This window comes from Petromyzon marinus, chromosome 4 (genome assembly GCF_048934315.1).
Source record: "Petromyzon marinus isolate PM22_M1 ecotype Great Lakes invasive population chromosome 4, UKy_Petmar_22M1.pri1.0, whole genome shotgun sequence".
Classification (NCBI taxonomy): domain Eukaryota; kingdom Metazoa; phylum Chordata; class Hyperoartia; order Petromyzontiformes; family Petromyzontidae; genus Petromyzon; species Petromyzon marinus.
This window is the reverse complement of record NC_133670.1, coordinates 7,532,309-7,558,127: the sequence shown is the minus strand read 5'-3', so window position 1 is coordinate 7,558,127 and position 25,819 is coordinate 7,532,309. Positions and strand designations below refer to the sequence as shown.

The 25,819-nt window shown below is 42.2% G+C and overlaps 1 protein-coding gene across 3 annotated transcripts in view; it reads right to left on the bottom strand.

Moving 5' to 3' along the window:
- The window catches only part of LOC116938794 (zinc finger protein 385D-like), an 89,913-nt gene continuing 64,094 nt past the window's right edge, over positions 1 to 25,819 (bottom strand). For all 3 annotated transcript variants that reach the window (XM_032946432.2, XM_032946431.2, XM_032946433.2), the window contains 5 exons: positions 11,812 to 11,986; positions 10,867 to 11,075; positions 6,060 to 6,244; positions 4,446 to 4,547; positions 1 to 3,503 (listed from right to left, as the gene is read on the bottom strand). In XM_032946432.2, the coding sequence (XP_032802323.2) occupies positions 3,297 to 3,503; positions 4,446 to 4,547; positions 6,060 to 6,244; positions 10,867 to 11,075; positions 11,812 to 11,986 (878 nt within the window). In that variant the 3' untranslated portion in view covers positions 1 to 3,296. The remainder of the gene's footprint in view (positions 3,504 to 4,445; positions 4,548 to 6,059; positions 6,245 to 10,866; positions 11,076 to 11,811; positions 11,987 to 25,819) is intronic.

Below are 25,819 nucleotides of genomic sequence, written 5' to 3'. Positions count from 1 at the left end.
GGGGGGGGGGGGGGGTGGGAATCATATCCAGGCCCATTTTTTGTTAAATTCATAAAAACAAAAAGCAGGAATCCGTCCCACACATACACTAAATATCGGTAAATATAACATTTGCATGAAAAAAAAGCATGTCTTTAAGAACCAAAACGTATTCGGGAGCGTAATTGTAAATTTCAATAGTTACAGAACACATCGTTTAATTCTACTCGTCATTAAGCACACATTTAAACATAATTTACACCGATATAATTACATTTCGCTCGTGCGTGACGAACACTACACGAGGGATTTCTTTTGGAACAGATGCTAGTCTTAATAAAAGTCCCACCCACACTCGTAACAAAACAATTGAGCCTGGCAGAAGGACTGACACGGGGTGAGCCACAGTGTTATATTGCACTGCACGTGCAAGACACTGCTTGCTCTCTGTTGACACCAGACCAAGGTTGTTTTTTTCACTTTTAGAAACTGCTTCATCAGTGATGGAAGAAAACAATCGCCTGGAAATCATTTGTGGTTCTTGCCCAACAATTGATGTCGTGGGAACATGGCACCGAATCGGCATACATTTTAATCTGCCACGATTGTGGGCAAGATAAATGAATCCGAATGACATACGTTTGATCGAATGTCTTAGCGTATATTTGAATTGGCTATAAATTAGCTTCATACGAAAGTGTTGAAATGATGGTAGCTGGCAATGTGACGGGAGTTTGCAACACACCGTCAGAAGGTTGTGTTTTAACAAGTCATTCAGGGATCGACTCTGTTTGATATTACTACGGGGTCAATGACACAAGTGACATGCTGTTGATTCATATTCTTAGTTCTTTCGGTAAAGTCACGTTGAAGGGAAACAATAAAATAATAATATATATAAAACAATAAAAATTCTCACGACGTTTCGACCATAACACAAACGGTCGTCATCAGGTGTTGTGTTATGGTCGAAACGTCGTGAGAATTTTTATTGTTATATATATTTTATTATTTTATTGTTTCCCTTCAACGTGATTTTACCGAAAGAACTAAGAATATGAATTACTGCAGTCACGAAAGCTTTAAATAAAAAAAATGCTGTTGATTGTCAAGAGACTGACTGCCTTTTCAAAAGAAGTAGTCTTTTGCAATAGAAATATGGAATTTCCATCATGAACTCTGTTGGACAGGGGTCAGCAACGTCCACCCCCCAGAGCCGCATGCACTTCTTTAAGGACTGCTGCTTCGTGGCATCATTTATTAAGGACCCACACCAAGGCCGTAATTATAATATATATTGGGGGGGATGCAAATATGCTCAAAATGTCCCCCCCCCCCCAATATATTGCAATTAAATAGATTTCTGTTTATATGATTGTGGTTATGGTTGTACTTTATTAATCCCTAATTTTTGCCATTATATACAATGAAACAAGAAAAGGTAAAAAAAACAGCAATGTAATACAATACACTGTTAGACATTGTAAAAAAGAAGTAAAAGTCCATCTCATGACGTTAGTGAATTTTTTTTTATATTATAGGTGGGAAATGGCAGGAAATTCGTTTTCAAATTTAGATTTTTTTCTGGAGGGGGGGGGGGACCCTCAGACCCCCTGGAAGATTTTGTCCCCCCCAATGTTGACTCCATGGCTACGGCCTTGCACCACACGGTGCATTGCGACTCTTGAAATATTGAGGGGTCCCCCCCCCCCCCCCACCAAATTCGAAATAAATTTATCTTTCTGTTATTTTTGGTTGCCGACCGCTGGTGTTGGAGAAAGAAGATGAGCCGTGCCCAACGCTCATTTAGCATGACGACTTTTTTGGTCCGAATTAATGCACAGCTTGTGTTTCACATAGTAACTCCCATCAATTCGCCAGACGATCTCCGCACCACCCATTCGCACGGTTGGATATGTAACGGTGCGATAGAAGTTCAACATACATACGTCCATACAGACGAAATGGATGAAGCACCATTACAGTCATAAGGCAGGGAAGGAGCAAGGGTGTTCTACCCCTGGCACTCTGCACGCAGACAGAGCTGACCAATCAGGCTGTGTGTGGGGAGCGGTCGCGTAGCAGTTTGTGAGCTGCTGCGACCCAAGTGACGATTATCTGAACCGGTCCTGGGCCTCCCCTAGGTCGACTCAGCCTCAAATGAGTACCTGGTGCGGTGTAAATTCATCGCCACTAGGAAGACAAAGGCGGTCGGGCGTGGTGCTGGCCACCCACCCCCTCGTGTATCGTGCTGGCCTTCATAGGTGCTCGCTAACAGCACTTGCCCCTACAGTCTGTTCAGCCTATACGGGGGATCTTTTTCAAAGATGTAGAATCATATTCGAACACAAAGGAGCAAGACAAAAAGAACACGTTACAAAATATATATATAACGATGATAGCAGTGAAGATAAATATACAATAAAAAAAAGATTGAATAACATTATAAACAATATATTAAAGATTGAAAAACGGTTAATATGAATTCTTAGGTTTTATTACTTCTCTTATTTGGTGTGTTTTTTGCTTTATTATTTTGATGTCTGCTATAATGTAAATTCTGAATGACATTATTGTAGCCTACATATGTCTATGAAATACCTCGTTTGCTTGTATTCTCTCCATTTACGTTTATGGCCAACTTTGACCAGGTCGAACGCATTAAGGAGCCCATGTAGGCTCAAGTAGAATACAATATATCACTGACTGACCCTGATGTCACTTCTCAGAGTGATTACATGGCAGGGGTATAAGGGCATCTGAGCAGGAACGTCACATCATAGTTGTGTCTCCAATTGGTCCATCGACAAGGCCACAACAAGCCATCACTACAGCGCATTGTGATCACCATTGACACTATACGGGGGGGGGGGGGGGTGGGGAACCCAAAGCAATGATAGGCAATTACGATTGCCTGTAATCACTGTTGCTCTGTAACAAACCACAACACGTGTACTGCGCTTTACAACACCGATGTGGTTGCTTCACGGGCATAGTTTAAATAAAGTTTCCACCTGCCTTGGTTTTCCCAGGATCACCCTCACCGTCGAGGTAGCTGTCCTGGGAAATACGCAAGTCTTCCCAGGGCATTAAAAGTCCAGCTTTTTGTCAGTTGCATAATAATAATACAGCACTCAAGACAAAGCATTTACATGTAGTTCTCCCCTCTTCTAGTATTTTAACATATTCTTCTTTCCATTGACATGTCCTGGGTTTTTTTGTTTGTTATATAGTTTTGTACTTCAGGAGGTTGGCCACCCAAACGTTTAAAACGAATTTTGACCGTTCGCAGCCGGCTTCCAGAAGCCGGCGAGGGCTCAGTAGGGTGTGAACAGCATTGACCGGTGAGAACTGCGGATTGGCCCCGGGGCGGCACGCAGCAGCGGCGGCGGCGGAGCCGCTGCCGCCACGTGGAACGTCAGGGTGGAGGCTGGCGGAGCCGCGGCGCCCAGAGCCCCATGCAGGCCCAGTGGATCCCTCACGCCCGCGAGGGACGTCGGCAGAAATCCTGGAGGCAGTTTTCCCTGCAGGGAAATGGGGGGGGTTGTGCAATGAAGTGCCGAATATTCTCAATGTATGTGTATATATATATATAAACTCTAGGGTCTGTACTAGACGGAGCTCAAAAGAGCAGCTCTGGAGGGTATTTGGCCTAACTCTTCCATCCTAGCCAGCCATCTTTGAAGAGGTGCAAGTACCCACACTTTTTTAACTAAACTATAAAACATGTTTTTAATTTACTAGGTAAAGCCCAGAGCTATATAGCTCTTTTTTAGATGCAACATGGCCACAAATTATAGCTCAACGAAGTGGCTTATCACGTGGAAATGTACAGCAGCCAAATATTGTCAAACGCAAGTTTCTAAATCCGGAGGGAAAAACCGGATGACCCGGAGAAAAATCCAAATATACAGCAGGCATCCTCCAACCCTTGTGACCTGTCGATCGACTCTGGTGTACCCATTTATACTTCTGGGTTTATCAAGGCGATGGGAGTTGAATGCATAGCATCAGTTTTATAATTGGGTAGAGGATTGTTTCTGCTGTTTCGCAGCTCAATAAAGAGACTTTAGCCTCTTGATTGCTCAGTCAGGAAAGTTTAACGTAAGAGAACATTTTAATTGGTCAACCAGCCGATGAATGGCAATCATTTTAAAACGCAATTATATACTGAAGTTAAAATTATCAAGATGCAATCATGGCTGAAGCTGTTGATGTGGTTAACATTGTAATAATATTAAATGCAACAGATTAATAATTGGGGGTTATTTTTACAAATTTCAAATGACACGTTAAATTACACACGTACAATTTTGCCACTACAAGACATTGAATTTGGCAAAGCGCCACATACTTTCCTCTCATTGTTCCTCATTAATGCTAATATGTATTAGGAAGTGTATAATGATGAACAAGCCGTACTGCTATTTTGTTGTTCTATGTATAGAAAATGTTGGTGGACTTACCCCCACTGAGCTGGAATGTCCTTGAATCTTGTTGTAAGGAGAGAATTTTGGCTTAATGGGCTTGCCTGCTATTCGGTCCTTGTGTCTTCGGCTTGTAATATGCTATGCACAGACACATTACACGTATTTCCTTTGAGCGTTTACATCAAAAGGCTCATATTTATTCGACTAAAAACATGTACAATGTTTCGATCGTGAAGATTAGATTGTTTTAAACGTCTTAACTCCACAACACGTAGTTCAGTCATTTACATGCTTTATTTGGGAGCGATAGGGAAAATGTCCAGTGATAACCCAATTGTATCCAGTTTTCTGTGGAAGATGAATTACGATGAGAAATACAGGAATACACTATGGATTAAAAACTACATTATAGACAATGATTTCCTTAAAACAGTGTCTAACTGTACAATCTCGGTACGTGCTGAGACGTAACATCTTAATCTCAAGTTACAAAGCCTATTCGAGCTGCATCACACTCCTTGTGTGGTGCAAGAGAATAGTGACAAAATGATCTATTAGGCCTTGTGGCATTACCGCCTAACCCACTATCACAAAGCTAAACCAACACCTCTTCAGTTAAAGAGTCTGCACTGCGTATCTGACAAGTTTTGACACCCAACCTTATGAAGTGAAAATGGAGTTATAGAAAAAAAGGAAATGTGAACCATATGGCGGTACTCCAGAGTACCATAGTACCCCGGCTCTCGCATAATGTCCGTGATGCAGTCATTTTTAGTCTGTTGATGGTCGGCAATGCGGCAATCGACTCATCTCGACGAGCTGTACACGATGCACCGCTACGGTGCGTGCGAGTGTTCAAGGTTTCAGCGCAATCGTCCTCGCTGTGTTTCGACATCGCAGAGTGTGGCACTGATTGGGATTGATTGGTTACCCCAATCGCGGAGTTAAGTACACCCCTGGACAAAATAGTGTCCCAGAAATAACATATTTAATTGCCTCGGCCAGTTTATATTATTTGGTATCTCGGGGTACCACCATAAGGATCATGTGATGCTTCCTCTTTGATTTAAAGTATTTATTATTGAAACAAAGGTCGGTCTATGTACCCATGCTCAAATGAGCCATTGGTGGTTTCTCATATAACAATCACGATCTGGATTCAATCGTGGAAGATCCAGTCCCATTGCAGGGACCAGTCACCTCTCCATTGGATAATAGGTCCGACAAAATGGTATAGAATTAACTTCACTGACCACACCTGAAGGATGACCAGCTCAGTCGACCCCTTGACCTGAATGTGCACTTGCAACCTTCCAACCACGACCTCTCTGGACTCTGTAAAGTTTACGCTGTGTTTATTGCCTTTTTTTTTAACGGTGTAACTAGGGATCAGTAAGTCTGCCTTAATAGGAGAAACAACAAATAATATGCAACATCGCGGGCCCATGGCTCTTCTTCGCACAACAATGCAACGCTCGAGTTTGACGGCTATGAACAAGAGGTTCACGTCAGCGAGTTAAGTCGCGCAAAAAATAAAAAAACGCTTTCGTAAGACAAACAAAAAAACCAATCATCGGTCGCGGGCTACTGAAGGGCACGAAGAGCGCGCAAAGCAGTCCGAGCACTCGCCCGTCTTGACGAGCGGCTGACCTGTTTGAGCTGCGTCTCCGAATTGACGTGGACATCGCAGATCTCGCAGTAGAAGGTTTTATCCTGGAGGCCCGAGCCCTTGGGAAGGTTGGCCTCTGCGGAGGCGGGCCGAGAGCCCAGCCTGGGGAAGGCCTTGATGGCTCCCCCGCCATTGCGAGCCTCCATCATCATCTTGTGCTTAGAACCTAACGCGTCAACAATAAGGACATGTTCTTGGGTTTGTTTTTTTTGGCTAATGTATTGCAGTTCATCAAAAAAGTATTCAATCGGAGAAAATAATGACCCGCTCATGATTTATGTACGTTGTGAGAGAATTTTACCGTTTTACTTTTTTTTATTGTTTCCCTTCTACGTGACTTTTACCGAAAGAACCAAGAATATATATACCTTCTTTGGTTCTTTCGGTAAAGTCACGTAGAATGAGAATAAAATAATAAAATAAAATAACACAATAAAATTATCATGATGTTTCGGCCACAACACAAGTGGCCTTCATCAGGTGAAGGGACGAGACTGTCTCGAGGACAGCGCTGGAGCGAACAAAGCCAAGCTCAGACCGCGACCTTTAAGCTGTGTGAGAAGAAACAGAGCGCCTTGACAAAGGAATTAGCATAAAAATTAGCATTTAATTGGCGGACTTAGCATGATGAACGGTGTAGAGGGGGTGAACATGCGCAGACCGGCGAGGGGGGGAGGGGGAGTTTACATATTGATGGTGTGAAAAGGGAATTTAAGCTGCTGCGAAAATTTGGGATACCACTACTTGAAAAAATATACTGTACCATTGAAAATTAGTTTAATGTTTGGTTCGGATAATTTAGCATTGAAATAGCTGCGTGATTAGCTTGTGGCTGGTCACAGAAATGGCTATGTTAAAGTCAAAGCCTACACATCCACAGAGGCACCTAGTACAAATCAAACAGGAGAATTTAGCATTGAAATAACTAAGTGATTAGCTTGTGACTGGTCATAGAAATAGCTATGTTAAAGTCAAAGCCTACACATCTACAGAGGCACCTAGTACATGGACGCCAAAAGGGGGCTGCAACCACTCGACTATCATATAGTAAACCGATGTGAAAAAAAACCCAAGTCTAAATTACATCAATATAATAAATGTACTCAATATATTCTTCAATAAGCTGAGCTATTAACAGTAACTGGGTATACACTACACTATATAATGAATACCATATAGTAAACCCATAAAATTAAAATATAAACTACCTCAATGTTATCAATAAACTCTATATATTCTCCAATCAGCTAAGCTACCCACAATAAGTCGTTATATATCACAATGCTATATGGCGAAAAAATGGGTGGATTCTTACCCTCAACTTTAGCACCACGGATAGCTACGAGCCCCGTTCAGACGGAAGAGTTCATCCATGGTCGGAACGGAGGAGGGGGAGAGAGACAGCTGCGAGGCGCTGTTATACTCCATGTTGTAAACCATACCATTAACCGTGGTGTGAGAGGTATTAAGAGTCAATCCCATGCTAATTTTTATGCTAATTCCTTTGTCAAGGCGCTCTGTTTCTTCTCACACAGCTTAAAGGTCGCGGTCTGAGCTTGGCTGTGTTCGCTCCAGCGCTGTCCTCGAGACAGTCTCGTCCCTTCACCTGATGAAGGCCACTTGTGTTGTGGCCGAAACGTCGTGAGAATTTTATTGTGTTATTTTTTTATTTTTTTATTTTATTCTCATTCTACGTGACTTTACCGAAAGAACCAAAGAAGATGAAACCTTGCAGTCACGAAAGCTTTAAATCGAAATATATATACCGATTATTAATGAGGGGGTGGGGGCGGGGTCCACGTGAGTGACGTCATCAGCTCATGATTATTGATGAGGGGGGAGCTCCATGGAGTGACGTTATCCGCTCATGATTATTAATGACGGGGTTGCCCCATGTGGAGTGACGTCACCTACTAATGATAATGGGGGGGGGGGGGGGATGCCTCACGTCATCGGCTCATGATTATTAACGAAGGGGGTCCTCCATGTGGAGTGACGTCACACGCTCATGATTATTAATGAGGGGAACCTCATGTGGAGTGACGTCATGCACAGGACACATACACATTCTTGGCTGTGGGCTCACGTGAAATAGATTTTAACAAGACGAAGGTACGATGCAAACCCACTGGCTATCATCAAAGATTTGTTCATGAAGCCATGCAGATATATAAACACAGACACAACTTCAAACGAGAAGATGGGTACAAATTGAGCAATCATTGGGAGGATGTGATTAACCAGGTAAAGTCTTCACCTGCTGTGATGTTTCCATCCCTCCTGTAGATGTTAGCCGACTCTCTGAGTTGCATTACTAGGTTGGATGTCTTTGTATTGACAGGCTGGATGTCCTAATCGATCTGCCACCGATGCATCATTGACATCTAAATCTCTCACAATACAATGGCCGCTTACACAGCCTCAGGGAGGCCATCTCTCGCCCAGCCCTCATCTCAGGCCTATATAAGACCTTGTTTCAGTAGCTTGCTCTCTCTCACCTGAAGACGATTGCTTGTGTTGCGATCGAACACGTCGTGAGCTATTATTTGTCTACCTACGTGACTTTACCGAAAGACCCAAAGAGTATTATATTAGTAATAAATAATAATACAAAATTTGGCGTCAGCTGCCCGTTTTTTTTTTCTGTTCAAGGCTGATACGCACGTTGTGAATTTAGAGCAGTTTTGCCAAAGTGTCTCAAACCAAATAGGCACCGTGGGCTGAAAAGGCACATAGCGTCATATCAGCCTGTGTGGCATCGCCCGAAGTCTGTTGACTCTAAGAACCAAAGAAGATGAATCATTGCAGTCACGAAAGCTTTAAATCGAAATTTAACCGCCTCTACGGGGAGGGATTCCACACATCCTTAAGATCATTCAACAGACTTCGGGATAAGAAGGCTCAACTAATCGAGTCTCTCACCTTTCTGAAGAGATGCCGCGACTCTAAGCTTAAAGGCCGTGATCTGAACGTGGCTCTTTCACTCCAGCGCTGTCCTACCAGACAGTCTCGTCCCTTCACCTGATGAAGGCCGCTTGTGTTGTGGCCGAAACGTCGTGAGAATATTATTGTGTTATTTTATTTTATCAATTTATTATTTTATTCTCATTCTACGTGACTTTACCGAAAGAACCAAAGAAGAGGACGAGCTTCTCGACTGTGCTGGGCGCCAGGCTGTTCCTCAACTTGGAATGGATAAATCCCAGCGTCGAGAAGTTTCGCTCAGACGCAGCGGTCGACGTGGCCATGCTGAACAGTTTGATGGCTCATCTTCTGGAGCACGGGATAGTCGCTGCCGTCGGTCAGCCACCACTCTAGTGGGGTCTTCCTCCGCTTGGCCAGGAGCTGAAAGCGAAAGGATTTGTGCGTCTTCTCCTTCGTCGCCGCGATCTTGAACTGTGTGTACTCCAAGTATAAGCTGCTCCTTGCGCGGGTCGTCGACTGGCTGGGCGCGCACGGCGGCTGAGCCCGGGCCCCGGCCCGAACGCCGCTAATGGGTGCGTGTGACTGAAATCCAGACTTAACTTTAATCAAACCGAATAAAAACGGATTTGGGCAGGACCCCAGGTGCTCCAGTTTTATATAAAAACCGATTAAAACCCGAATGAATAAAACCGGGCCGTGCCAGCCTTGGTCAGTGGACCTCTGCTTCTGTCTGTCCCACCTCTACTCTGTTCTCTCTGTGCATTCTCTATCCCTGTTTTATTCTTTCTGCTATCTCTGATAGCAGTCGAGCTCCACCACTCTAATGAAGAATATCGAGATCATCATCAGCAGCAGTCATGATCTATCCACCGCTGAATGATGGCCTCCACAAGCTGTGGCTATCACATGGTCTTGCGATGATAACAATCCATGTCGCTCCTGCACACGAGTTGATTTCATTGTTTCATCTCCTCTCAGGCACGTTACCACATCACTCGTTTCAGCCAACAGCCATCAGCCCCCTGATGACGATGCATTCTGCCCAAGCTCGCTCGTCTTAAATCAATACGATGTCTAATCACGCTTGTTTCTTATTGATGTGTTTTATCCTCGTGTCTTTCAGTGCAACTCCAAACATGCACCTGTCCATGTTACTTTGCACACCATTCAGCTTTTGTTCCATGTTCATGATTTGTAAAATAATCATATCCCCCGAGGTTTCCTTTTGTACTGCATCTCCCACCTGGTGTCTAGTGGCCAGTGCTGTTTGACTCGTGTCAAGTTGCCACTCTCTCTGGGTGATGTCCATTGCCTATACCGGTAATCAGTTTGAGTGGCAGTGACTGGTGATCACGAAGGTAATGAATTATGACCATTATACCCTTCACCAATTATCACGGTCAGCCTTGGCGTTAGCTGTGATGGCAAACAATGTAATGGAGCAGGGATGATGGTTATCACAAATTTTTATCGTCATCTTCATCGGTCATCCATCATTATTTTTATTATCCGTGGATGGTCGGATTAATCTAGCACCTCATTGTATGTGCTCTTCCCATCCTTTGGTAATCCGGGAATAATCCCAGATTGCCCAGGCCTTTCAGACATTTGGAGCTACAGATAAGGCCACTTCTATCGCACGGATGTAATTTGCCGAGCGATCGTGAACCAATGTCGATAAGTTTTAAATCCAGTTGACGGCTTCATGTGCGAGCAAACGTATTTGCAAAGGCGACTGATAACAATCGTTGTGCTGCACCTAACACAAACATCGAAACACAACCGCGCGGGCGTTCTCAAGCGCCCGCTCGCTAAAGGCACCATTTCGGCATGGGTGCGCGTGTCTTTCCCGAGCGTCTCCACCTTTGTTGTGGGCATCGAGCTGCGACTGGGAGTTGACGGCCACCTTGCACAGCGAGCAGTAGAGGAACCGCTTTGCACGCTCTTCCTCCGACTCCCCGTCGTGGCCCTGGCCGCTGACTGCGCCGGTGGCCGCTCTCTCTCTCCGCTGAGCCGCTCTGGGTGGAAACTCGCCTGGACCGCTGTCCCGGTCCACGGTGCCGTCGCTGGAGCTGCGACGTGGAGGCCAAAATAAGATTTGTTTCTCAGCGTCAGTCAATTAAATGTTTTTTTTTTTTTTATCCGTGCTCATGTGTTGTTCATCTCTATCGGTGCCCATGCGGTATCTGTGGAATTTCAATATTCCGATGGAAGAGGCCAACCTATCGGACAACCTTTGTTAGCAATTAATGGCCAAATGCTGTGGTTTAATGAATGTCCACGGGAGTTGCAATGCATCTCGACTAATTTAATATTCTGGTGTGGCTGTGAATGCGTATACCTAACGTTGTGTTTGTTTGTTCCAAGGCACCTTTCTTAACTAATGGTGTGTTAATTAAAACAATAGAAAAAAAAGACCTTGCTATTTGTTGGTACATTATTAGTATAAACAGGAGGGCTCACCATAGCGTATCCATGTGCAACACAACAAAATTCAATTATGATTAATAAAACATCTCTATACATGTATATCTAAAACAACTTTAACACGAACAGAAAACACGTAATCTATAAAAGTATCTAAATAATATGTTGCCAGCAATTGAACAGTTGAAACTTCTATCCTGTTACAAATTATTTAATAATGGGTGATGAGTATATTTTAAGGTAGTGCATTGGTGGCGGTTGGAATACATGGGCTGGTAGCCAGCGTTTGTCAAGAACGATGATGGTAATGTTTTTGAATAAATGTTTTACATTTACCGCTGTGGTTATGTAATGCGAGTAATAAAACAGAGTTCTGTACACCTTAGTCCAGCTGTTTGAGAAGCGCTCCTGTTCGAGGCATCGGCGAGGTGCGACAGCTGCTCGGGTAAAGGGCAGGCACTGCCGATTCCATTCGCATTGGCCAGTGGAACAGGGCTACTGCCATCAGCGATGTCATCTTCTGCAGAAATCGTAGACCGCGTGCCTTCTATACGCACTGCGAAAAACAGGGGGAGGTTTAATTTGAGCACGTGCAAAAACAGTCCCAACTGATGATCATACCGCGTTGCCATCTCAGTGCAAGTCGAAATGAATATTCATTTAGTGGTATAAAATGCCATATTCTTATCGTGGGAGCATCCATATGACACGCATTGTAGACTCGTATTTGATTAACCGCAGCATTAACCCTGACCGAGATATTGATCTCACTACCTGGTTATGAGACGAGGGCACTCTGCCACCAGTGCGACCCAAGCCATGTACAGGTAGTCCCCGAGTTACGATGGTCCGACTTACGATATTTCGATCTTACGATGGCGATAGCGATGCGACAAAATTGTAAAATATTTTAAATTTCGCGCGGCAGGCAAACGCAGCAGTGTACGAATCTTGGCGAGTACAGTACAATATGATACGTTACGATACGTTCAATGCATGTATGATGCGTAGCTTTAGCGATTTCATACGAGGGTTACCACGATACGGTACGTTCAATGCATGTTAAAAGTTTTTTTTTTATAGTAGACAGGATTGTTTCCCGAAAAAAAACTTTCTATGAAATTGCAGTTCATATAGGTAGGCTAAGAATTTACCTTAGTTTTTTTTTACTTTATATTTTACTGTGCAATACAGTATTGCAATTAATACATGAATACAGTATATCGTTTCTACAGTACGCTACTGTGAATTGCTCTGTTTTGCTAAATTATCACCATTCTTTAAGACTCCGGGTAGGCTAGGGCCATTTTCGACTTACGATATTTTTTTACTTACGATGGGGTCGTCGTAACGCATCTCCATCGTAAGTGGAGGACTACCTGTATGTATAAGAATCTGAAACATTACATTCTGTGCATGACCTGCAATTATTTTTTTAAGTATGATAATTCACTTTCCAAATATTAAGCAAAATGCAATCCAGTCTTCTCGTATTTTAACTAATGACGTTAAAAGGTTTTGAAGGATTATCCTTATCCTCTGAAAAGTGGAAGTAGATCGTGATGTTATTTTTTTTCTCTTAATCAGTGAAGGTGAACCACATGATTCAGAAACTTTGTGTTAATCATGGCAAGCTGCGAGGCAGCTTTGCTCACATTGGGAGAGTACTGCATCATTTCTCAGAGCTTATTTAATTTTGCATCTCACTAACACACTTAAAAAGACTGGAAAAAGGCCAAAGCTATATAAACGCTTGTGAAGGTGAATAATTGGGTCGAGCACATTTTTTAAATCACGCTTTTGGCTTTCTACGTCTTGAGGCATTGCCATGCATCGCATAAAATGAGGTCTTTGTGAACACAAACTCTATTTTTAAGTGCTGTAAATTATTACTTTTAGAGCAATAAATATATTCCAAAGTGATATTTTACTCTGTGTAGCTCTGATAATTTGGTTATCTCACATAGGTTTCACACTGTGATCCACCCACAATGCTCTAGAAACTGACATTAAGCATTGTTCAAATCGACCTCTGTTGTAGCATGGATCATAAAAGGGGTATATTTGCGTACTGTAATTCTGTGGGTTAATTCGCACATAGCCTAAAATACATAACGCACTCCATATTATAAAACCTTAAAATGTAATACTGTAATGAAATGTCCTTGTAATAATACAATGTCGGTAAACACGTTAATGCATGCAATCAGGAGTTATGGTTTAAACGTCTTGTAGTTTGCATCACATAAGTTGTTCACGATTACATGATTTCTATAAAGCCTGTGTGTGGGTTAAAACAAGTGTTTTTTATCATTGAAATATTGTTTTTGTTCATTATTAAAAAGACCGAATGTAAGCTTTAAAACCCTGAGGTTTCAAAGCCTGTCTGATCCGTATGTTAATTTTATATAAGAATTGTTTCGCGACAAATATAAAGGTCTTTAAAAAATGTGCGTATTTGTCTACAGTAGCATTCTATTATATAACAATTTAAGTTCAAAGTCATTTTAGTACATTAGATGTCAACTTAAAAGTGCATCATTTTTACATGCTGTAAAGCACGCATTTTGCATGTGTGGAGACACAATCACAATACAATTTTGAGCTATGCTGCAGAGAATCTACAGACTACGTATGCAACAAAAGCACACCGACATCCTAGATATCTTTCCTGTGCAGGTACACTGCACTCAATTCATGTCACTTACAATATATTTGACTAGGCACAGTACTACAAACAAAGTAAAGGCAGGGCCTCAAATTACTACCTGCAAATAGCACACAAAGATAGCTTCCAGATAGGTCACATGTACTTGCCTCCATATATAAATGAATTACGTTTTTTTTAAATCAAATACATTGTGTGTTTTGTGCGGTCACTTTGTTTAACGCTACACATTGCCATACACTTTATCTTTACCTCACAGGTAACAGGCCTCATCTATAAAGAATATATTGGTCGCAATGCTAACTTGTTTTGGTAGACATGAAAGCATGTTCTCACCTATAGCAGAGCCAATTATTAATAATTTCACACAATTAAAGGATTGATTTGCTTAAATAGCAATTATGATTAAAGGCGTAAACATAGAGACAAATGTCGGTTCCATGTGTCTGCTTACTGGAGTAAGATTTATAAGCTCACGTATCTAACACCTTGGTTCAAATAATAGTTTTTTTCAGTTTTATTTATTAGGTATAGCCCAGTGAGCCATTCGGCTCTTGAATCGGGTGCAACCAAAACAAACAAAAAACAAAAACATGAACAAGAAAACGTCTTAAAGGGGCTATGTGTGACTGTGCAAACAGAAAATCCAGGAAAAAACAGCAAATTATTCCTGAAAAGGCACCGTACACCAACGCTGTGTGCAAAAATACCAGTGGGATGCAAGTCAAACAACCACAACAACTTAGATTAAGGCCATCAGTCTAACTCCGTACTACAACAAACAAACATAGCCAAACCAAAAAACTTTTCGACATCACCAAAATAAAGCCATAAAAGCAATGTAATAGTGATCATAGGAAATGTGACCGAATTTTCACAATAAACGACATAAACAACATGTAACACCAAACCCTAGAGCCATAGCTGGCTGCATGAGTCACTCCACAACAACAGGAGCATCAGTCGGAGTATCAAATTTTTCAATGCACCTTTAAGATCAGCACACTAAATCAAAATATAGATAATACTTTGCAGCGGTCATCCGGAGCGAAACATTTTATTTTAGGCCACTGAATAGCAGTGGCAGCTAGGGGTGTACAACTCATCTAGAGCAGTTTTGAGTGAAGATCTTATAGGTAGTGATTAAAGTTGCAGTCTATTGGCAATAGCATTCCAGACCCTGGGGGCATCAATAGCAAAGGCCCTTCCTCCAGTTTTTGTTCGGCAATAGGGAATGTGAAGCTGGTAAATGAGCGAAGACCTGAGGTCAAATTTGTTCTTTGAAACAGAGAGGAGCAGGTAGTCCGTGGATTTTTTTGTAAGTACATCGTGAATAAATAAGATCTGGTGCACAAGCCATCGAACATTAAAAGATGTTAAGTTTGACCAAATGTAGAGATCACAGTGGTGAGTCCTATATGGGCAGTTCAATGCAAATCTTGAGGCCGAGTGATAGATGGAATCAAGCTTCTTCAGTACATTATTTGGGGCTGATTTATACACGATATCACAGTTATCAAGTAGAGGCAGTATGGTAGCTTTTATAAATTCCAAACGGAACATAGGGGGGAAGCAGTGCTTGTGTCGATACAGAAAACCAATTTTTATTTTTGTCTTTTTACCAATATAATCAATGTAATCTTCAAAATTCAGTTTTGAATCCAGGATGACACCGATATACTTATAGATTTTGACTTGCTCTATTTGATAATTATTTAAGGATTGTAATTGGGGAAAATAACTTCCTGCTTTAGTCCTGGTGAGAGGCATAGCACCTTGGTTTTGAAGGTATTCAGGACTAGTTTAAGAGCAACTAGCTGATGTTGTAGTTTGTTGAAATCACCCTGGAGCTTGGCAATCACGTCATCCGGAGAGCGGCCAGCAGTAATCAGTATCGTGTCATCTGCAAAAAGATTTACCCTGGAATGATCCAGGTCAGTGCCCAAGTCATTGACATATCGAGAGAACAAGAGGGGGCCGAGGATGGAACCCTGTGGAACCCCTTTTGTTATCTTAACAGTTTGACCTCCAACCATCTGTGAATACAGTTTGGGTGCGAGGAAAGAGGAAATTTTTTAACCATTTTACTGCGTTTTCGGAAAAACTGAGTTTACTAAGCAGGGTGTTGTGGTCTACTGTATCGAAAGCTTTGGACAGGTCAAGAAAAAGACAGGCACAGTACTGCTTATTATCAAGGCTACTGTAAATGTGATTCAGAGAGTCTAATGCAGCAGATGTGGTGCTGTATTTTTTCTGGAATCCAGATTGTTTGAGATGCAGTAAATTGTTGGTGGACAGGAAACTGCTAATTTGGTAGTTCAATAAATTTGCAAAAAATTTCATCAACGGGGACAAAATTGAGATAGGTCGGTAGTTATCTGGATCATCTTTAGGGCCCCCTTTGTGAAGTGGATGGACATAGGAATGTTTCCATTCTAGAGGAACTGATGCTTCTTTGATGGACAGGTTGAAAATATGGGCTATAGGTTCGTATATTAGGTGACCAATAGTAGAGCAAAGACGGGAATACTAAGTTCCCTGTAAGGTTGCTTGCAATAATAAGATGCAAGTACATTTGTAGAGGAGTAGTGTGAATAACCATGAGAGGGCATATAGAGGTAGGTGCGAGCGAGTTGACAGCGGAGGATGACGTCATGTCACGGGTGCTGTAAGGGGGTACCTTCCGGGAACAAAGGCGGGTCCGAGTTAGGGGGAGGAGCCGCCCGAGGGGTACTTAAGGGGGACCCCGTGACGAGGGCGTGGTCGTTGTGGGAGCCCGGAGTAAGGATCGGCTGCAAGAGGTCTCTACCGCTCGTCACCGGACGGTGTTGGCTTAACCCCCATCCGGGGCAGACGAGTGGGAGCGCCAAGGGGATAGCTGAGAGTGGGGCTCCAAGTATTCAGCGAGGATCGGCTGAGAGGAAGTGGGTTCTTGTCTCCTCGTTGCCGGGCGGTGTTGGGGGAGCCCCCGCCCCGGCCCGAGTGAGAGAGCCCAAGGGATAGCCGAGGGTAGGACGACATCGTGTTCGGGGGTCCAGGGTAAGGACCAAGAATAGAGAGCACCTACACCTGGTGTGAGCTTGAGTGCTGAATGTAAGTGGTTAATAAACGGCAACAGCCGTTATAGTTAATTCCATCTGCGCGTGGTTCTACTATACAACACATACGTTGTGTACTAATTCACGGACACTAATAGGAGGTACTCTTTTATTCCGGCCTTCACAGCCTTAGGGGATAACCACATACCGGGTCGGGACAGCCAACATGCTGCCAGACCCACAGCTTAAAGAGGGCGACGATAACGACGGCGGCACAACAGGTTCCACTCCAGATCGCAGTAGCCCAGATTGTCAGTCGGAGCTCGCCTTTTATCCTGCCCAGCGTGGCCAGGCTCTGCCCTCGGCTCCCGCACCCATCTGGATCCCCCAGAGGACTCTGTGCCTTGCCCACAGGTCCGACTGGTAGAACGGGCTGCTACCCCCAATCCCATTGTCTACCAATCTCCCAGCGGCACGCGCGACAATGACTCATTCAATGTCACTACGCATACAAAGCACCATGGCACAGCTGAATGCACTCTGCTACGAATGTGTGCATATCACCAGTGACTTAACAAATAGAGTTTATCATGCTGTTGAGGCTTAAATAGCTACGCTAAATGTAATGCCTCCTGTTGTGATGTGATGTCCCGCAAGGAATATGATGCGAACACGCAACACCACCAATATCAATGCAGGACATGTAATGCACCAAATCATACATTTGCAAAACAACGCATCTGGACGGCGCATTCAAGACCTCTTCAATTAAGACAATACAGACTCTAACAATAGAGCAATTATCTGATGTTTGATTAAACGTGATGAGTAGTACAGCACTGCTGCAAAGGGCAGACAAACGGTAAGTGCTGTGCCAACACAACACGAGCTGGCGCAACCGCTTCCTCGTGTGAGTGTAACTTAAAAGCTCTTGACATAATGAGGATGATAAACGGCAGCATAACCCCTTTCCTGCCCACCTGCTTCAATTGTCGGGGTGCCTTGACACACGATGTTTCGCAAATATTCTCGATGCGTACTCGCTGTCTGAGAGCGAGCGTCTGCCTGCTGAAACTAACAATGGAGTGCGGTTCATCTCCATTGGGGGTCCTTAATAATAATAAAATGTTATATCGCATAATTCATGCTAATTGCATCCCACAACGCTGTACATTAATTATTTAAGTGTCAAAACCCAATATATAGCTACTACCAAGCAAATTAGAAGCTTCAGAAAATAAAATGAATAAACAACTTAAGAAATTTCACCAAAACAAAAGGCATTACAGAACAACAAAGTTATCACAACAGAGAAATGAATCCAGTCACATCCCTGACCATGTATGTATGTTGAACTTCTTTCTCACCGTACATAGCCAACTGTGCTGATCGAAGTTGCAGACCAGTCCAATTATAATCACCCATTCCCATGGCAGATCTCGTACACCTACCTGCCCTTCACTCTCTGTGGCCCTGCATATGACTACCACTGCTAAACACCCATGAAGTAGGTTTTCCCCTTTTTTCTGGAAACAAAACAGGTGTTGAGATGTTAAAACACCAAAACTGAAACCTTTTACAAGGAATCAGTTTGGTGTTTTAACATCTCAACAGCTGTTTTGTTTCCAGAAAAAAGGGGAAAACCTATTCTCATATTTTGGTACTGGCAAAGGAGGTCCCATGATGACATATGAAGTAGTACTGCAGAGTAATACTTTTGTTTACCCTGGAGGAATGGTGGGCTGAGTAAGACCTATAACTAGCATTTTAACTTTTCAATACTCCGATTGTGAGTGTCACACTCTAGCCAAAGTGTCACGTTCGTTCGATCCATGGGATGCAGTGACTTTCACATAAATAATTCAAAAGCTCAATATGACTCGCCAATTATTCGGAATATAAAAAATATATATAAAAACAGGCGAAATCTATGCGACGGTCCATGAAATGCACATTTAGAAATGTTAAAAGTATAAATTGTTTGAAGCCTTTCTCAAAGCTAAGTCTGTGGTTTGTACGTGCAAAGGTTCAAAGTAAGATGTGGAGATTGGGTGGTATGTTTATAAATAGATCCTGCCGAACTGGTGGTGCCAATCTGAAAACGTTGGACTCCATTGTAACAAAGCAAGACTGGAGGGCAATATCTGGCCCATGACTTCGTAGCAAATTAATCATGACAGAATCCTATGCTTATGGAAAAATGCATGTTTTCGAGTGTCATTTTATCATTACTTTAAAGCAAAACTATATTTCATATTGCAAGACCTCCCAGATTCTATAGTCTTCCCAAGATCCATAAAGAAGGTACCCCACTACGACCCATCGTGTCCACGATCAACTCCCCTACCTACAAACTAGCCCGCTTTTTATCGGATACTCTGCTTCCCTTTACTGGCAAGACCACCTCAGCTTTGATGTGGTCTCGCTGTTCACCAAGGTCCCAGTGCCTGACACAATAACAATAATTGAATATTTGGTCCAACATGGACTGAACCCTGATGTATCTGCGCTGGTTAGGCACTGCCTCACCAACACTTACTTTACCTGGAATGGTACCTTCTACAAACAAAATGAGGGTACCCCTATGGGTTCTCCCTTGTCACCAGTGACAGCCAATGTTTTCATGGAGAAATGTTAATCAGACGCCATCCAGACATCCACCCTTCGTCCTTCCCTGTGGAAGAGATATGTGGATGACACTTTCGTCATTTGGCCACATGGCATCCCAGCTTTGAACCATTTCCTAGACCACAAATTCCAGACACCCATCCATCAAATTCACCATGGAAGTGGAGAAAGATGGCAAGCTGCCATTCTTGGATGTTCTGTTTGAGAGGAGGACGGATGGCTCTTTGGGACATTCTGTTTACCAAAAGTCCACCCACACATTCATACTTGAAGCCTGATTCCCACCACCACCCAGCTCAAAAGAACTCTTTCATCAAAACATTATACCATAGGGCTCATTGCATTTCGGACCAACACCACCTGACCAGTGAATTAAAACATGTACACCTGGCCCTCAAGAGGAACGGATACTCTGACCGTACCATCTGCCAAGCTGTTTCTCCCACCATACAGAAACAACCACCTGATACTCCGATCAAAACCATCACACTGCCATACATAGCAGGCGTTACCAAAAAGATTTCCAAAATTCTAAACAAACACAAGATCCAGGTCCGGTTCAATACAGTACACAAAATACGGGATCTGATCCCATCCGTAAAGGATGTCATTCCTGACTTACAGTACCCCGGTGTTTACAAATTGAGTTGTACCTGTGGTGACTGCTATATCGGGGAGACGAAACGACATATTTCTGACCGAATTCGCGAGCACAAATCAGATTTGAAACACGGCAGAACGAATTCTTCGGCCGTGGCTGATCATTGTTTCAACACAGCCGGTTCTCATGACATTATTTTCCCCGATACCAAAGTACTATGCAAACCTCCCGGTTATTACCAAAGATTTGTCCATGAAGCCATCCAGATATACAAAAATAGACACAACTTCAACCGAGAGGATGGTTTCAAATTGAGCAAACTTTGTAAAGATGTCATTAACCAAGTCAAACTTTAGCTGGCTGATAATTGTACATCCGTTTCCGTTTCTACCAGGATGGTGCTTGCTCTCGTGCAGCATGCCATCGCTCCCCCCGAACCCCTTGCAGCATAACAAAAGGGGGTTTTACCCGCTTTCGTGCAGTGCACCACCGCTCCCCCCGAACCCCTTGCAGCATAACAAAAGGGGGTTTTACCCGCTTTCGTGCAGTGCACCACCGCTCCCCCCGAACCCCTTGCAGCATAACAAAAGGGGGTTTTACCCGCTTTCGTGCAGTGCACCACCGCTCCCCCCGAACCCCTTCAGCATAACAAAAGGCGGCTTAACTTAGCCCCTCCCCCTCCCCACCCACGTCCCTTCCTGGCTCCTCCCCCCCCCCCTTAACCTGTATATAAGCTCGGGTGTCCTAGAGCTGTTAACTTGATACAGCGAACTTTGCTCTGTCTGTTCCACCTGAAGACGGAAGCTTGTGTTGCCTCCGAAACGTCGTGATTTAATTTAGTTGGTTTCTTTTATTTTTATTTTACCTTACGTGACTTTACTGAAAAAACCAAGGAGTATGAATCCTTGCAGTCACGAAAGCTTCAAATCTAGAATTGTATTGCATTTGATGTGATGCCTTCACATATGGATGACACGTTTAATTTAATATACTGCAACAAAGGACTTTCATTGTATGCTCTTTACTTTTAAATTTGCTGTCCATATTTTGTTTAATATAAGTGACCAGCATGGCATGAAATCCAATTCTAAGGATCCCCTTTGAATTACAGTGATTGCCCAAGGCTTCGGCAAAACTACAATGAAATATATTGGAGCGCTGAATGCGTACTATGAAAATATTATCCATATATCTACTCTCAAGCTGTGATATGCTGGCGATACGATACCATTACCAGATCACATGGTACAATCTACACTAGGACAGCAAAAACACATTCATAGAATGTGACATAAAAAAAAACTTACACTGAACACTCTTTGTCATGAAATTATTCAACAGATAATTTTAAATGGTGGACGTCTGGCAGCTTCTGCTGTTTGCATTCCCTCAGCACCACTAATTGCCCTTAGCAACTTTTTGTTTAAAAGAGCTTCTGCTCTTCAGATAGATGCTTGTGTTATCTGAGAACTTGTCCACTGTTTATAATGAGTATTAAACTATTTACAAAGAGCATGTTTATCGAAATGTAATCAGAAACTTTTAAATTATATCACTTTAATTTTCATATTTTGTCAGCCTTGCTATGCTGCTTCATTACCATGAAGTATAACATTGCATGATAATATTTGTACTAATTATTTGCTCTAATTAGATGAAAATGAATTGCTCCTACAAGGTTAATAAGGGGGTCTTCACATTGTTGATTTAATACGTAATTAAATATCTTGTACAATAATATAACAAAAAATCAAACCCACATGGTAATCACGCATGCTAAGAACACGTAGCATGCAATATAACAATGACATATCGAGTTACTGTATGTGTAATGGAAAGGAATATCAGCTATTTTAATCGTAATGAACAAGAGACGCTTCCAAAGTGATCACGCATGCGTTAAAACACGTGAGTCTACAACGGAGGAGGCTCAATCACTGCTGACCTTTCAGTTCTATCACAGTCAACCATCTCGTTATTTCTTTACTCCAACGGGGAAGTGATCATTAAGCTACGCTGACCCATTTGGCATTTCCTTAGCTCCAAGGCTCAGTAGCCACCAGTGCAGCATTTTAAATACCTCTACCATCCTCATCGGGAATGAAAGTTTGCATAAAAATGTAATTCTGAGTACACGAGTGAACAAGTGAATGACGTGAATTGTAATCGTGTTATAGAAGGGTAAGAAAACTGACATTTTGAACAATCCAAAAAAATAAATATTTTCTTTTGGGTCACCCAAAATGAGGGTGAGGCACCATTTGGGACTTGTTTTGAGCCTCGGCAGAGGTACTGAAGAGTGCTACATTAAAATATAATACTAGGTTTTTAAATATTGTAGGTTAAACAATACAAACGCTGGATCAGCTTCAACTCACTAACAGATCATGTTCAGTTTGTTGTCCTTCCCCCGCACCTCCGATTAGCACGATTGGTGATGTACGGTGCGAAAGAAGTTCAACATGCATTAAACTTTGTTGGCAAACGGTGTCATTATGCGTGTAATATACACATAGCAGTAATGTATATAACCGTTTTATTCGAATTCGTTTTATGTTTTCGTGCATTTACTTTACATTAATATTGTTTCTTTCACCGGTATGTTATATATCGTATGGTTTATTCTTGCCGGAATGCATACCTTGTGGAAACCACCCAATCATAAGCACTGGCACTAGTGTGGCATCTTAAACCAATTCTAACGAGTGGCCTGATGATATGAGCAATAGCCATCCGTGCACACTGAAAGACATAAAAATATATATTACCGTGTATGTTCCAAATATTTTTTTATCAAGAATCGTGGTTGAGGGATATTATGTCATTTACACAGCGGTCCTAATGATTTACATGGGTGCATGTATTGGCTAGTAGCTCCCAATGGAGACATATAGAATGTACTATAACGGGATTTCGCTTAATCGAATGCAGTTCTGAAAGGAAGGCTGACGTTTTTAATAGGTCACTCAAGGCATGTTCCATTTTTTATCAGGTCATGAGTCTGAATTTAACAACATGTTCAATAAATACCGATTTTTTTAAACCTCTTCATGGCAAAGAATGGTAACCAATATTTGGTGTGTGGATAACATCAAGCTACTGTGAGATAATTTTTCTTGTTTTATTTCTCATGGATTTGCCTTGAAAACACCTATAACACATTTTTTATATCACTGTTCAATCATATTTACGGGTGTATTGCACCACACACAATTTAGAATATTTTTTACACCATATAGAAAACCCATTTGATATTTTTTTTATATATATCATATGACAAATGATTACTCGTTTTGATAAAAAAAAACAGAACGGGCAAATTTCTGGCAACCCAAGTGCGTGACTTCACCCCCTCAATAATTAAAGTGGCCCAGAAAGTGCATCTGGTTATGTAACGAAGCCATCTGCTTTCACCGGTACCCATTCCCCGTGACTTGTGAGGAATCATCCTGAGCAGAAGGGAATATTTGGGCCCAACTCAGGTCTCCACCGATTCCCTTTGCATGTTGTCTTTTGCGAAGCTTCAAGAGAGCGAAACCATTGCTCCGTTGCTCCGTCTACCGCCCACTTGTATGCCAATAAATCTTGCGGTAGCATTCTTTTTTTCTCTACAGTAAATAAAAAAAGTCGACGGGTAGCCGAAGAAGCCCCACTGTAATTGAAGTTTTGGAGTGTAGCAGTGATAAAATGTCGACCGTAAAGCTTTTAAAAAACGAATATTGTACATTTTCTACTCTCAGCATGGCCAGATGTCAGCTCGCTCAGCCTTTGAAGTAATGTACACCTAGGGCTCTTTAATGAAAAAAGTGTCTGAAGAGACGACAAATGATGGTATTACACTTGCAATTACAGTCAGCATTATAGCCAAACAGATTATCTCAAGCTTTCAGCATATGCTGTTTAGACCATTTAATTTTCACTGTCGTGTCAACGACTAGCTTAATTACCGAGCCATTGTTTAAACTAGCAGCCTAGATGCTGCATAGTAAAGACATTTTCATATCGAAAGTAACTGAAATGAAATCACATTAAATTTAACAAAGATAAATTTTATTTTAAAATATTGTAGATAATACTTAATTGAACAACCAATTAGACAATTGCACTCACACAATAGGCATTATACATTTACTATTTATGGATGCTGCAAATGTACCATTCATTATTGTACAATTTGGTGATCTGACTCAGAAATAAAGCAATGTTTTGGAAAATGCCGGCACAGTCAAATGAACATCAAACAGGGACAGCGAACGAATAATCGACAAAACAAAATACAAAAATAAGTTGCGCAGCGCTATTTTAAAGTTGTGGATTCAAATCCCAGTCAGGGATTGACTCAGGTCGCAATTCACCCGAGGCCTAATAAACACCTTCGGTTGTCCTATAGAGAGACCAGCATACAGTATAGGGTAAACAACTTCAAAGTTCAGGATAGAACACGGCAAGCATTGCGTAAGTATTAAAGAAGAGGAGGATGTGATGGGTACTTTATATTTATGATTGTGGAGGTCAAGTTCCCGAGATGGTCACTGAGTGGGGACATGAAATTAATTGACCAAATGAAAGACATGAAGCCAGATGGTGGGATACAGGAACGGCAGATCTTTGATGATGAGTATTGAATTTGCAATGGCTTTGGTATATATATTTATATATTTAAAGAAAGTGATCGTGATGTTTGGTGGCAGAGATGCAGAAACAAATGGAAAGACAAACTTAGAATGTGGAGAGACAAACGGAGGTGCAGAGAGAAACCGAGGTACACTACAGAACACACATGTATGCAAGACGACGGGAGGAGTTAATTCTACTTTTTTTTTAGACTTGGATATTAATTATCCAACCGAAATTCAAACCCTCTGCCAAACAAAGGTGGTTACCGGTATAAACTAAAAATTGTATTCGGCAATCCGCACTGAGCAGTGTGGTGAAGTCTGTTCAAACGATCCCCATAACCAACACCGTATAGGGATGCCTTTATCCAGCAGTGGACTGATAAAGGGCTAAATGTTGACTTAAAGCTTTCGTGACTGCAGGAATTCATACTCTGTGGGTCTTTCGGTAAAGTCACGTAGATAGAAAAATAATTTAAAACAATCACGACGTTTTGATGGCAACACAAGCAAACGTCTTCAGGTGTGGCGGTGGCTCTTGTTTTTTCACAATACAATGGTTACCTTCACAGCCTCAGGGCGCCCTCCGTTCTCACAATACATTGACATGCTAATCTCTCTCAATACAATGGCCACCCTGACAGCCTCCGATCTTACATTTACATGCAAATACCATCTTTAACCCCGCCCACTTACCCTTGGGCTGCACCCATCTCAGGTCTATATAACATCCTGCTTCAGCAGCTCTCTCGCTGATTGTTTTTTTTTTATCTACGTGACTTTGCCGAAAGACCCAAAGAGGATGATAAAGGGCTGCTCATTTCTTGTATTACAAATC